This window comes from Coturnix japonica, chromosome 1 (assembly GCF_054131305.1).
Source record: "Coturnix japonica strain WE chromosome 1, WE-NBRP24, whole genome shotgun sequence".
In the NCBI taxonomy this organism is placed as follows: domain Eukaryota; kingdom Metazoa; phylum Chordata; class Aves; order Galliformes; family Phasianidae; genus Coturnix; species Coturnix japonica.
This window is the reverse complement of record NC_140663.1, coordinates 159,645,796-159,658,537: the sequence shown is the minus strand read 5'-3', so window position 1 is coordinate 159,658,537 and position 12,742 is coordinate 159,645,796. Positions and strand designations below refer to the sequence as shown.

General features: G+C 47.3%; 1 protein-coding gene across 6 annotated transcripts in view; it reads right to left on the bottom strand.

Moving 5' to 3' along the window:
* Positions 1 to 12,271, bottom strand: part of SLC7A1 (solute carrier family 7 member 1) — a 36,513-nt gene extending 24,242 nt beyond the window's left edge. The window contains exons 1-3 of one of the 6 annotated variants that reach the window (XM_015852005.3): positions 11,990 to 12,107; positions 10,563 to 10,681; positions 5,774 to 5,887 (exon numbers count right to left, since the gene is read on the bottom strand). Coding sequence is in view for 1 of the 6 variants with exons in the window: in XM_032442144.2 (XP_032298035.1) it covers positions 12,147 to 12,201 (55 nt within the window). In the remaining 5 variants the exon portion in view is untranslated. Of the gene's footprint in view, positions 1 to 5,773; positions 5,888 to 7,666; positions 7,789 to 10,562; positions 10,682 to 11,989; positions 12,108 to 12,146 lie in introns of those variants that run through there. The other 5 variants (XM_015852007.3, XM_015852004.3, XM_032442146.2 and 2 more) reach the window with 5 other exon arrangements.
* Positions 12,272 to 12,742: the final 471 nt, after the last annotated feature.

Genomic DNA, 12,742 nt, shown 5'->3' with positions numbered 1-12,742 from the left:
CTCTGTACACCATTACCTCTCTGATTCTCACCATGCTTATTCCCTCTTTCCTATCCTCTCATCACTTAAAACCACCGCTGGGCACAAGGAGCCTGATTTCTACAGCTCTCCTCAGCTCCTGCCTTTTCTGCTTGCTCCAGTTACCCAGGGAAGCAAGGACAGGCAACCAACAGGCTGAAAAGCCAAACCACAAGCATAGTCCTTGGGTGGAAGAGACTTCACGCCAAACCCCGTGGGGCACTGGGGTGTCAGCAGGATGGAGGGAAGCAGCATCATGTGGCTTTGGGAGCACAGGAAAATAGTGACTTGCCTTAATAACCAAGCAGGGCAGCTCCTGGGGCAGGGTTCACATCCTTGGGTGAGATCCTGTCCCACCGGCCTCAAGGGCAAAGCTCCCACTGACTTCAATAGGGCCAAATTCCACCCATCCCTACTGGTCCTCGTCCTGTATTTACAATGCCTTTTATGTTTGTTCCGTATCCAAATTCTTGTGCTTCGGCTGTATTGTATTTTAAAGTAAAATAAGATATTCTTCCTCCTCTTATCTAATGGTTAACATACCTATTATATCAGCTTTATAGATTTCCTTCCCCAGTAACAACATTTTAAAAAGGGACATTCTTCAAAACAATCCCATAAGAAAATAAGCAACCTTATATCTGGCTAACAGTAAAAAAAATAAACCATAACAAACATCTGTCGGGCTAAACATAAAAAGTCACATGTAAAAATAAGCTGACATGTCACCATTTTACATAAGCAGTACTATCACTTCCTAAACAATCACAATTTGTTTCAGCTTCTGGAAACTACACCTTATCTATTTTAAGGCCTTGCTGCTCCTGAGAATTTTCTTCCCAAAAGCCAACTCCAACATGCAGAAGAGCATAAAATTAAAGCTGATTACATGGAGTAAGAACTCGTCTACTAAGCAAAAGAGAAATCCCAAGCCTAACCCTGCTGCACGTGCAATGACCAGTGCCAGCACCCTACTCAGCCCTGTCCTACATATGCTTATGTCCATTCTGAAACACAAAGGAACCTTTGCTGCCATAAATAATCCTTCTTTATGGCAAAGTGGCATCTCACAAATGGTTTTATTTTTCCTCAGCATCCTTTTGGTCTTCAACAAAGGTCTCCCCATGTAACTGTAAGATCAATACCACTAATCCGCAGAACAAACAGCTTGTGCATATGCTACATTGGCACATATGGCCAACAATGTGGAATGGGCTTGGCCCTCTATGTTTACCCTAAACATGGGTCAGCTTCCTGAACAAGCACATGGTGATGACTTTTGATTCAAACACAGGTAAAAACTGCCTTTGGGAGCCCTTTCCAAAGGGCTGGCTTTGCTTCTTCCATCCCCAAGGTAGAACCATTCACAGAGAAGTCTACTCAGAAAAAGAAGAGGTGGTAAACCCGTATTCCTACTATTTCCACGAGCATTACAAATACTCTGGGATTTAAGATTTAACTGTAGAAGACCATTCCATACAAAGAGGTTATGTTGTAAAGGACCATATAGAATCATAGAGTTACCCAGGTTGGAAAAGACCTTGAAGATCATCAAGTCCAACTGCAGCCCTGGTCAAAAGTCATCCTATTAACTGCACATCTTTCAATTGGCTTTACATCATGCTGATGTATCATAAGCAGGCAAGCCTTGTCTGCGTGCTGTTCAATTGTTCCCCTCCCTGATTGAAGCCATTTTATTGTTCACACGTGCATGGGTGTATTTATCCACACACTGCAGAAGACTTACATCAGCACGTATACATGAACACACTGTTATATTTTTTGCCAATTCTGTCACTAAAAACAGCATCACTCATTCAAACAGCATTTGCTACGCAAACAAACTCATCCAGTTAGACCGCACGCTAAATAGAGATCTACAGCGCACACGCGTTGTGTGCAAAAACACAGTCTTAACCACCTGCCTAAAGACACGCTGCCTATAAAAAGGGGACTGTATGTTTTCCTTTTTTGAACACAGCTGTTTTAATGAGATGAGGAATGTGTTGCCTGGGAACCAGCCCTCTGCCACCCACAGCTGCAGACTAGGCAGGTTTCTGAAACATGTTTCAAATTGACTTGTGATTTTTGACCAAAATAAAAGTAGAGAGATTCCTACTCCAGAAATCCTAAGGGGGATGCTGTTATCTCCCAAAACTCAAGCTTCCAAAACTGGAGTTCAGTGCAGTCCATCCTTGTCCATAAAGCTTCAGCTGTGAGTTATCAGCAAGGGTAACCCACAGTAAGCCGCTCCACAGGTTAAAAGGTCAGATAGATGCGAATATTCTCCTCTTTGGATGTTGTAGAAATACAGCATCTATGAAGCTTAATCTGTGGTGGGAAAGTATGATAACTTTCCAGCTATGGGCACATTGAAGCAATGGGATAGGATACAAGGCAGATGCAGACTCCACACCTCAAGCATTTCAAGAACAAGTTTGAGAAATACCTCTTAATCTAGATAAAGATCCCGTGTCATAGACTTGGGTGCTGCTAGATAACATGCTTGCATTGGTAAGGCTAAGCCTTGACAACAAGTGCTCCTATCCCCAGGCTACCACGTTTCACACCTACAGCTGTATCAGAACAACCACACGGGTAACTGCTGCAAATAGGATCACTGAAACAAGCCCAATTCTTTATATTCCCATTCAAAAATCAGGACCTCCTGTTTGTTGTTCTCCCGCATCACTCCACTGGTTTGATTTCCAGCCTCACAGTGAGCTGGAAGTGATGGGGCAGCAAGCAACTAGCACTTGAGGTGAAGGAAGACTGGGGATATCTTGGGTGCTCTCAGTGTGGTTCCTCTGGCAGCTTGGAAGAGCCCAGCCTGAGGACAGTAAGCTCTGGGAGAACTCCCTCCATTTGTCATAATACCTGAGGGGATCTCCACTGATAATGAGACTCACCAAGTGAGAACCCAAAACAGATTGCCAGGGATTGACTGCCTGTAATCTGCCAGGGGTTCGGCCTTGACAAGAAGCAGGAAAACATCATGTGCTGGGAAACAATATTGAATAAGCAAGATTATGTCTTCTTAAACCCAAACAGAATGGAGACTGAGCTTTGCTTAGTCAAAGTGTATGGCCATGCCATTCAGCAAGCTCCAGGCACAGCCTTTAGACAGTCCTTGGAAGTGAGTGGGAAATGTCCATGAAGAGATAAGGAAGGAAGCTAGATCAAGACAGAAGTTGGTTTGTTATTGAAATGGAAGCATGGAAACAAAGAGTCCCAACATTGATGCAGAACAAACAGCATCCTGCGCAGTGGGACACATCACAATGAGATGGACGGACAAGAGGCTTCCCCAGACACTTAGTTCCACCAGGAAGGGCAGAGTTGGGCAGGGATTTTCAGGTGTGGGCAAGAAGCTGACCAAAGTGGGTAAAGATTCATTGATTCTGCCACACAATTGCAACAGGAGGCAATGTCCCCCCAACCCCTCCCAGAGGGCATCCCACACACAGCAGCAAGGGTAGCCTGGGTGGATGCCTTCAGTTTGGCCACCACTATCACACTAATGATCTGTGATCTTGGAAGTCTTTTCCAGACTCTGTGATTCTACTCATGTTGCCACCTCAGTTAAAAGCTTCCTCCATTACCATAACAAGCACTGACTCAGAGCAAAGGAATCATTTCCCCTTACTGGACAAGCAGGGGCAGCCATTGAAAAGGTGGAAGCACTTGAAGTCTGTTTAGAGGAAGTGCTTCAGAATGAATTTCGGAGGAATTGTTCCTGTTGGCAAGAACTGCAGGATGTAAAAACCTCGGTACCTAAATGGCCATAGACACACCTCAACCTGGAAAAGGACAGGAACGGGAGAGCTACATCCCCCAGCAAGCACCTGAAGGCCCCTGCAGCAAAGCCTTTACAAATCATGGCAGGGGTAGGGCTTACTTCTACATCCCATAAAAAGGGTGGTTCAATTGCTGCTTTGCAATTAAAACAACACTCCTCCAGCTCTGCAGAAGCACTGCACCATGCTGCTAGAACAAGGGAGAGAGCTCAGCTTGCAGTAGAGAAAGTAAAGCAGAAATCACACATGGCAGAGCCCCGAGGTTCCCACTTACCAAGATTACTCATAGTCTGAAAAAAGATCTCCCCAGCAGAAAAAAAATGTTTGCTATCCCTGTGTAACCGTGTCTGTAAACGTCAGATTATGCTACGGAGCCCACTCATTCCACAAGGCTTATGCAACCTAAATAAAGAAATTGGAACACGTTCTCGTTAATCTAGGAGGTTGTTTGTTTTTTTTTTTCAATGACTTGGAGGTCTGTGTGCAGTAAGCCCTTGGGAATGGCCTCCAAGTCAGAGCTGTGGGTTCTAAACCTCGATGTGGTACTGCTGAACAGTGACTTAACACAGCACAATTGTAAAGGTCCTTTTTCTGAATAAAGTGAACTTCTCCTTAAGTAAGTTGGCTGCATTCCAGTACACATTACAACCTTTCAAGTGGACATCTATGACTGTGCATCTAATTATACAGTGTTCCACGTGAATATGCTTTGCATCGTACCTTAAAGAAAATGACTGTGAAATGAACAAAAATGTTTGCATTTTAGACTCGGTGTTTCTGCATTCCTTTCCTAATCCAAGGGCTGGGAAGGGATTGGCTCCTTTCAGGCTCCACACATCAGTCAAGGCAGGCACAAACAAGCATTTTACACACTCATCAGCAGGTTTGCGTGACTGTCTACTTTCCTCCAGCCAAGAGAATGCAGATGCTGCTGCTGCATGGCTGCAGTTTGAGGGATGGTTTACAATGACTGACTGTGAACACAGAGCTTCCCATCAGAGAGCACTCCAGAGAGAACTTCCCCTAAAAGGTGATACCCTGATGCACATCATAGCTGCTCACTTTGTAATTAAAGGCAAAATACTACAGCCTGATGGAGTCAGTAATTCACCTTAACCAGACCTGGGTCACTCAGAGCTGAAGAAGCCAGAACTGTACAGCTTGGCACAGCATGAGGAGCAGAGCATCCTGGAGGACAAAGCAGCTCAAAGCACAACAGAGCAGCAGCTCCTTCAGTCCTCAAAGACCATCAGTGCTGGGGTTGCCACAATGCTGTCACCCCCTTCCTCTTCCCCTTCCTCTCCCTGGGGTGCAGCAAACAGACCACCAAGGCTGGGCAGGAAGGAGGATGCTGAGCACCAATGGTGTGACAGCATTTCCAGTATAACCATAATATGGCAATGCCCCAACTCCCTGTCAGATAATGACACATGCCTCACCAGGAACCGTTGTTTTGGGATGGGAATGTTGCTGGCATTTACAGGGCAGTTACAGAGAGCAGAGGTGCCAGGAAGACACCCATGTTCTGCTATGTCTAAACTGCAATGACAAGAGATCTGGGCAGTCGAGAGATGGAGCAGAGGAGCTAAAGCACAAGGCTGGGACACATCTGGGACTGCCCCAAGGTGACAGACCCCAACTTTACCTCAGCTGTTCCTCCCTGCAACTGGGCAGCAGCCACACACTCCTCCTCTGGCACCAAGTCATTCCCTCCCTGACTCCCCAGCCTGGTGAAGGCTGCTTCTGTGCTGGCTCCCACACTTGCAACACACTATTTAAGTTGCATCAGCTCCCCCATTTTCCTCCCCTCCCCATGCAGCTGCTCTCTACAATATTCCCAGCCATCAGGAGGGGATAGGGCTGCTAAAAGTAGATGAGCGGTGAGGAATGGCACACAGCTTGGCCCTTTCAGCAAACACTACGAGCAGTTGCCATGGCAGCCTTGCCCATGTACTTGCCTGCTTGCTGTTAAACTTCAATGTTTCACCAGTCGCTCATTTTCCTTCCAAGATTTGACCCAATACTGCACTGCAAGGGACAGAAAAATCCAGCATTCTATGGGACAGGAGCACCTGATTAATAAAAAAGAGGTATATGAGGTGGGATTATTGCTCTGATTGTGCGGGGGAAAAACTGCTTCCAAAGGGATTTGCAAATAATCCCACTGCAGACTTCACACCTCCTGAATGTTGATGGATTTACAACCAAATCTCCCTGAAAACTGAATTCATGGTATTCAGACCCAAAATAACAGAGCAGTCCAAGCAATGCAAGCATGATGTTGATGGCCTTGCAATCAGACCAAACTGCTGCTGTTTTCACACGGAGATTGCAGTTTTTATACATCTGATATATTCCACTTCCATAAATCTTATCAGAAAGGCGGTACAACGCTGATACAGAATTCCACTTCGCTGCAAGGTAGACGTTAAGTTTGTTTGCTTTTGGTAAACACTTTATTTTAGCTCGCTGCTCAGCTCTCCCCTGCTCCCTGAGGGCTGCGCTGCAGGAAAAAAGCAGGCAAAGTCAACACTTTTCTCTCACTGCTGCATCTCCATGGTTTAATATGCAGCAGAAGGGCAGGCCCTGATGGACTGAGCCTCCTTGGCCCTCCGAGGTTTGCTACAAGAACAACTGCTTGCCAGCAGATAAGATACAGAGAATATTGGCAGATTTGGCTTAGCCATGAGGCTGCTGCAGAACAGAGCAGCCAGCTCCCAGGTGCTCATGCAGAAAAGCAGCATCCCGCAGTTGGTGTTACCCTCTTTGTGTTGCAATTTGGACCATACTCAGCCAGCTCTTAGAATCTGTACTTCTCCACAAAGGGGGTTTGCCCTGGTTCAAATGGAAACACAAGCCCATTTACAGATGAGATCAACTCCAGATTTGCCATATATTTTCCATTCCTTCAGCCTGGCAGCTTGATCAGTGTGTAGACTGAAATCTGGCTTAGATTCTGATTTGATTGTGGTTGCCATCTGCATCTCCCTTCCCCACCAGCTTCACATACAGCCCGGCCTGCCTCAAAACCTCCTTCTCAACCCCTGAGATGGAAGCCCCCCTGTACCCAAGTCTGTGTATCCCCAGCAGACTCCCAACACAAACATTTTGGCTCTTTTCCCCCACCAGCATGGAAGGCAGCAACACAGAAAACTGAAGTCACTTACAGCTCTATAGAAGGAAGTTGTATGCCTATCCTTAAAAATAATTGCGTTCCTATCAGCAAAAGGAGACTGTCTGGAGTAAATATGCACTTCCTCTCATTGTGAAAAAAGCGACTTATCAGCAGTATGCTCATACACTTTCAAAAGCTCGTTGTATATTTTCATATTATCATTCTGACATCAAAGGAAATCACTCTTAATTATGTTTACAGAGATGGGGGTTATGCAGAGAGGCCTAAATATGACAGTCTGAGAGGTGTTGCATTATACATTTCAATGAACTGCTTCTAGCACGTACAGTGCCATGTCTCCCCAATCCCACATGTCACATCTCAAACCAGAAGCTTTGAACTATAATAAAGTCTGCTGCAGCTGCCAGGCTCTTGAAATGACAGCAGGAAGGAAAGGAACTGCTGGCTGTAAATATTCTGCTTAGTTTCACTGCACTGGGACTTGGAAAAAAATATGGGTCATTTTAAAGCAAAATAAGTATCAAACAAATAATGATTAGCATCTTCCTCCCAGGGGTCTCAACAGCAGCATGGAAAGCAAAGAGATGGTGTTGTGTGTTTGCTGGTGCTATGCACCACACAGCTCTGCCCTCCAGATACTTCCTTCTAAGAAGGAAGCAGCTCTAACACCTGTGCAGGCTTCTCTAGAGCAACACAGTGCAGCTTTAGCACTTACACAAGTTCCCTTGGGGATATCCTTGCATTTCTTCACATGCCATCCAGGTTATGAGGGACTGTTATCCCAACTAGCATCAGGCAGCTCCAAGCAGGTGTCTGGGTTAGGGTACCATCTCATGACTCCCAGTAATCAACAGGCAGAGAAAGGCACCTCTGGGTGTAAGCATATGCCACTTGAGGTGAGACAAGAAGCCTTCATCAGCTCCTGCAGGGCTCAGATTAACAGGCAGCTATGGAAACTCCAACAGCCCTCGAGACAAGAATTTGAATATAGAGACATCAGGAACAAAAACAAGGAATGATTGTTCTTGTAAGGAAATAACAGCGGTGTTCCTCAGAACTAAGAGAGGGTTTTGAACAAAGCTTCAGATGTCAGGATTGCGCGATATTGATCTAACCCTTCAGAGCAAAGCACAAATATTTTGCTTCTGCTTTTCTCCACTTGCATCTCATATTCTCACTGCTTGTGTTGGAGCTTTCCTGAACTGAACAGATACTAGAGGCCAAATGCTCATCCTAATCTGAGACATTCATCAGAGACAAATCTCACTGAAGCTCATTCTTCAAATCCCAACAGGAGCTCAAATACCCACTGGTTTCCCTTCCAATTTGTGGCACCTCCACCCTAAGCCATTGCTGAGCTCTGGATGTAGCCTCTTCTCCATGCTCACATTTTGCTCCTCTCTTTTCACTCTTGCATCAGATCACAGAGCCTGGAAGGTCCTGCTTACTGCACGAGTGGATGTACAACAGTACAGCATCTTTGCACTGCACAACTATATCAGCTAAATTCAGGTAGGGAATCTTTGCCACCTGAATGCCCATAAGCAGCCAGCAATGGTGAGCTCCTCAGCAGGTGCAAATGCAGCAGAGATGATGTGCATGTAACACTCGGCCTTTCTCGCCTCTATTAAAATGCCTGGCAACGTAAGACAGTTAAGCTCGCATACAGCCAGGAATAACATGAGTCAGGGCACACACCACTATTTAGTTTGAGAATATGTTCTCATGTAACAGCACAGCTTCCAGGGATAAATAAATGATCCGGTACAAGGGATTTTAACCAACCTGCATAAATCAGTACTAGGGACAAACCCAGCTACATAGAAAACCCATTGTTCAATTTCTTCTTATTAAGAAACTCTATGTGGTTTATCGCAAGCTTTTAGGAGGGAATGACTACCAAATAGTCACTAAATATCCAGAATAGCACAGTTTTCTCAGTAAATAAGGCTAGCAATTAATTGACATGAAAATCCCAGCCACCAGCACTCCCAAAAATCCACAAACCACAGGCAACAGCAGAGAAACCTGCATCCAAGTTAGGGTTGGTCAATGGTATAGATGTTGACCTCCACGTGCTGTTCGACCAAGAGATTCAGGTATGTCCTTTTTGTAGGTCCAAGCAGGCAGTGATATTGCAGCAACAGCACTAAAATGGGAGCATTCAAATACCAGGATAAACTCACCCATAGCGTAAACAGCCACAGCTCTTCCCAGCAGCACTGAGGAACCCGAGAATCTCAGAAGTTCATTGAGATAAACATTCAGACATTTACTGCGCTGACATTTGCATGGGAGCTGATCCTTTTATAGTCAGTGGAAAGCAGCTCTCAGGTCGCAATTCATTTGGGCTCAGATGAATCATGCTGCAGGAATACCCACTTCTCCAGATGTACCATACTGGGAGATGGAGTTGGTAATCTTGGATGTAAAAGGCAGATCTGGCCAGACAGATGCTACCTTCATCATAGTTGGGTACCTCAGCTGGGCTGGTATTTACTTGAGTTGCCCCCAGTCGACTCAGTGCTGAAAAACTGGCCTAGATCTCTGCACCCCCCAGCCTCTCTGTTTTGCCACTCAGTACAACCAGCTTCCCATGCACATGTTTAAGTTGGCAGGACATCACAACTCATCCTCCAGGAGTGGGAAAGCAGCTCTACCACATCCCAGTCTGCTCAGCTGGCAACACCATAGCTTGGCCAATACAATTCTACCAGGGTTAAGCTGGCATCCACAGAGCACATCAGCAGCCAAAGTGAATCACCCTCTCTTCCTCCTGCCCCAAAACGAATGCAACTCACTATTGGACATCCCAGATATGGGCCAAGAGAAGAGAACAAAAGGTGTCGTTTTCTGCTCCCTGAATGCTTGGATACAACTGGAAGTGATGGTTCTGAGAGGCTGCATAGAAGCAATAACTGTAACGTGATCTCTGCCCTAATTCACCTGCACCGTACTTCTTCCGTATCTGAAAGGAAATACAGAACACCACTCCTTTTTGCTCTTACTCCTGCAAAGGCCGGACTCACCAGCTGCACCCAGCATCAGCTGGATTGGAACATATCAGCTCTCACACATCACATAACTTAAAGCAGAGCCACAGAGCTTCAGTGCAGCACCACACTGAGGTGAGTCCAACCTGAGACGTGTTACTAGACTGACACGGGAAGATGGAAGAATAAAATAGAGGGAGTGGCAAAGGTTTCAACAAAAGCACAGCTCCAAGCTGATAACGCTAATACCTGGCTAGATTAGAGCAAGAGTAACGTGCAAACTAAGGAGTACAATGCAAACATGTAATAACGCATTCTGAGCCACATTCGCAACTGAATTGCTTTCAATTAGAAGCCTGGCTGGTGTCAGCTTCCTTTACAGCCCACCCAAAACAAGGAGTGTCTTCTGAATGTCTTCTCATTGATGGGCATGAGCCTACAAGCAGCCAGGCTCAAACACATCCCGGTGGAACAGTATGAATCAAGGACTGTACACCCAGTATTCATCCTGCTTAGGAAACAGGATTGCTTTGGAGCCAGCCTGATGAAGGCACTCAAGCAGTGGTGCACAGTAGAAGGTCTGTTTCCTTCTAATCACTCAAAATGCAAGATACTCACAAGCAAAGCAGGTTCTGAAGCACTGCAGCAATCAGAGGGCTCCTTTGCATCAGACTCAGCATTTGCAGCTATGCAGCCCACGCAATTACAGCTCCTTCTCCTTTTGCATTTTATCCTGTCTAAAAAGACATTGAGGCTGACTGCTGAAGGCAACGAAAGTCCACAGAGTATTTGGCAAGAATAGAAAGTTTCTGCCTGTTCTCCCTGAGTGGGAGGCAGGTGCTGAACACACTAACGCTGCTAGGAAGCTGGGTGTGTGTGTGTGTGTGTGTGTGTGTGCGAGTAGCCACGTGTCAGACATTTCACAATGCAGACACATGGTGAGAACTGAAAACCAAAGTGAAAAAAGCTTCGCTGTTACAGAGTTCAAACACGCTACTGTCAGAGCAGGATTCACCTCTTTTGCTTTACTCTTTCTGCATGCTGCATCTTGCTCATGGAAAACCAGCACAGTGATGCCCAAGCCTCAATGGCAGAGTCAGCAGTTACTGTTTAGCTTGCAGAAAAGAAGCTCCAGGTGGGCCTCGCTGCAGCCTTCCAGTAATTGAGGGGAGCTTACAAATAGGAGGGAGACTAACATCTTAGAAGGGCAAATAGCGACAGGATGGTGGGGAATGGTTATAAACTAAAAGATGAGAGAGTTTGTTTAGACGTTGGGTGAATTTCTTCCCTCAGAGGGCAGTGAGGCAGGGAGCTGTGGGTGTCCCATCCCTGCAGGCACTCAAGGCCAGGCCGGATGGGACCCTGGGTGGCCTGAGCTGCTGGGAGGTGTCCCTGCCCATGGCAGGAGTGAGGGCTGGGTGGGCCGAGAGCTCCTTTCCACCCTAAGCCATTCTATGACAAAAAGAAGAAATCCATCAGCCAAGCCAGCTGCCCATGAAACGCTGACAGATGAATGGAAACCAGCCCCTTTCCTAACCACAGATGAGAACCAGCAGCAGGGCAGGCTGAAGACCAACAGACAGCAGGACCTCGTGGGGCGTGCTAGGAACAAGCACCTGGATTTTCTGTCAATTCTCAGCCCCTTCTGAAGCATAAAAACAGACAGCGGTGCACAGAGCGGCTGGAGCGCTCCTGTGCATGGTACGGCCACCCAACAAGCGGCCGGGCTCCCTCCTCCTCACCGCTGGGGCCTTCAACTCCCAGCACAGCACGTCCCCGCCTCGCTACTCACGTAGGGCACAGGGCCGAGCCGGGACACGCGTGTGCGATCTGTGAGCTCCCCAGCCCCGCTCGGGGGGCTCGGAGGGAGGCAGGCCGCCGGGCAGCCCCTACAGCAACCCGCGACCCCCAGTATTGCATCATGCAAAATGGATTCCACGCGTAGCCCGCACCGCCCGGCCCGAGCCCCGGCCCCATCCCCATCCCCATCCCCATCCCCATCTCCTCCCGCAGCCAGGGCAGCCCCACTCCGGCCCCGCACTCACCCCCGGCCCCACGCCGGATTCGGGCTCACACGTCAGGCGTCCCGCACAGCCATAGCAGCGCCCGCTCCGAACCAACGCTTTACAGCTCCGGATCGGGCTCGAGCTCCGCCCCCGCCCCGCGATGAATGGGAGGCTCGGCCCTCCCAGCCCGCCGTACCTCCCTGGGTCGTTATGGAAGCGCTGGGAAGGTGTTTGTGGGGGGTGTCCGGCATCAGGTCGGGCTCAAGTGCTGGGATCACACCGGTAGTCTTTGCAGATGGCGGCCGCCCTTGTGGCTGGCCTGGGCCGCGGTGAGTGAAGAGAGGTTGGGCCACATCTAAGATATATAATATCATTCATGCATGTAAATAACAAAACTACTTTTGTTTCTGTCATTTTTTATTGAAATGTTTAAAAAAAGCAACGGAAACATGGAAAGAGTGGGATATGTGACCTTGTTTTTGCGACATTCACCTATCAGTGACAGTACCTATCAGTACTCAGGATGCTCAGGGCCCCATCCAACCTGGCTTTACACACCTCCAAGAATAGGGTCATCCACAACCACTTTGGGCAGCCTGTCCTAGTGCCTCACCACTCTTACAGAGAAAAGCTTCTCCTGACATCTAATCTAAATCTCCTCTCCCTTAGTTTGAAACCATCTCCCCTTGTTCTATCATTATCTACCTGTGCAAAAAGTTGATTTCCTTCCCATTTATAATCTCCCTTGAAACACTGGAGGGTGTAATGAGGCATCACCAGGGTCTTCTCCAG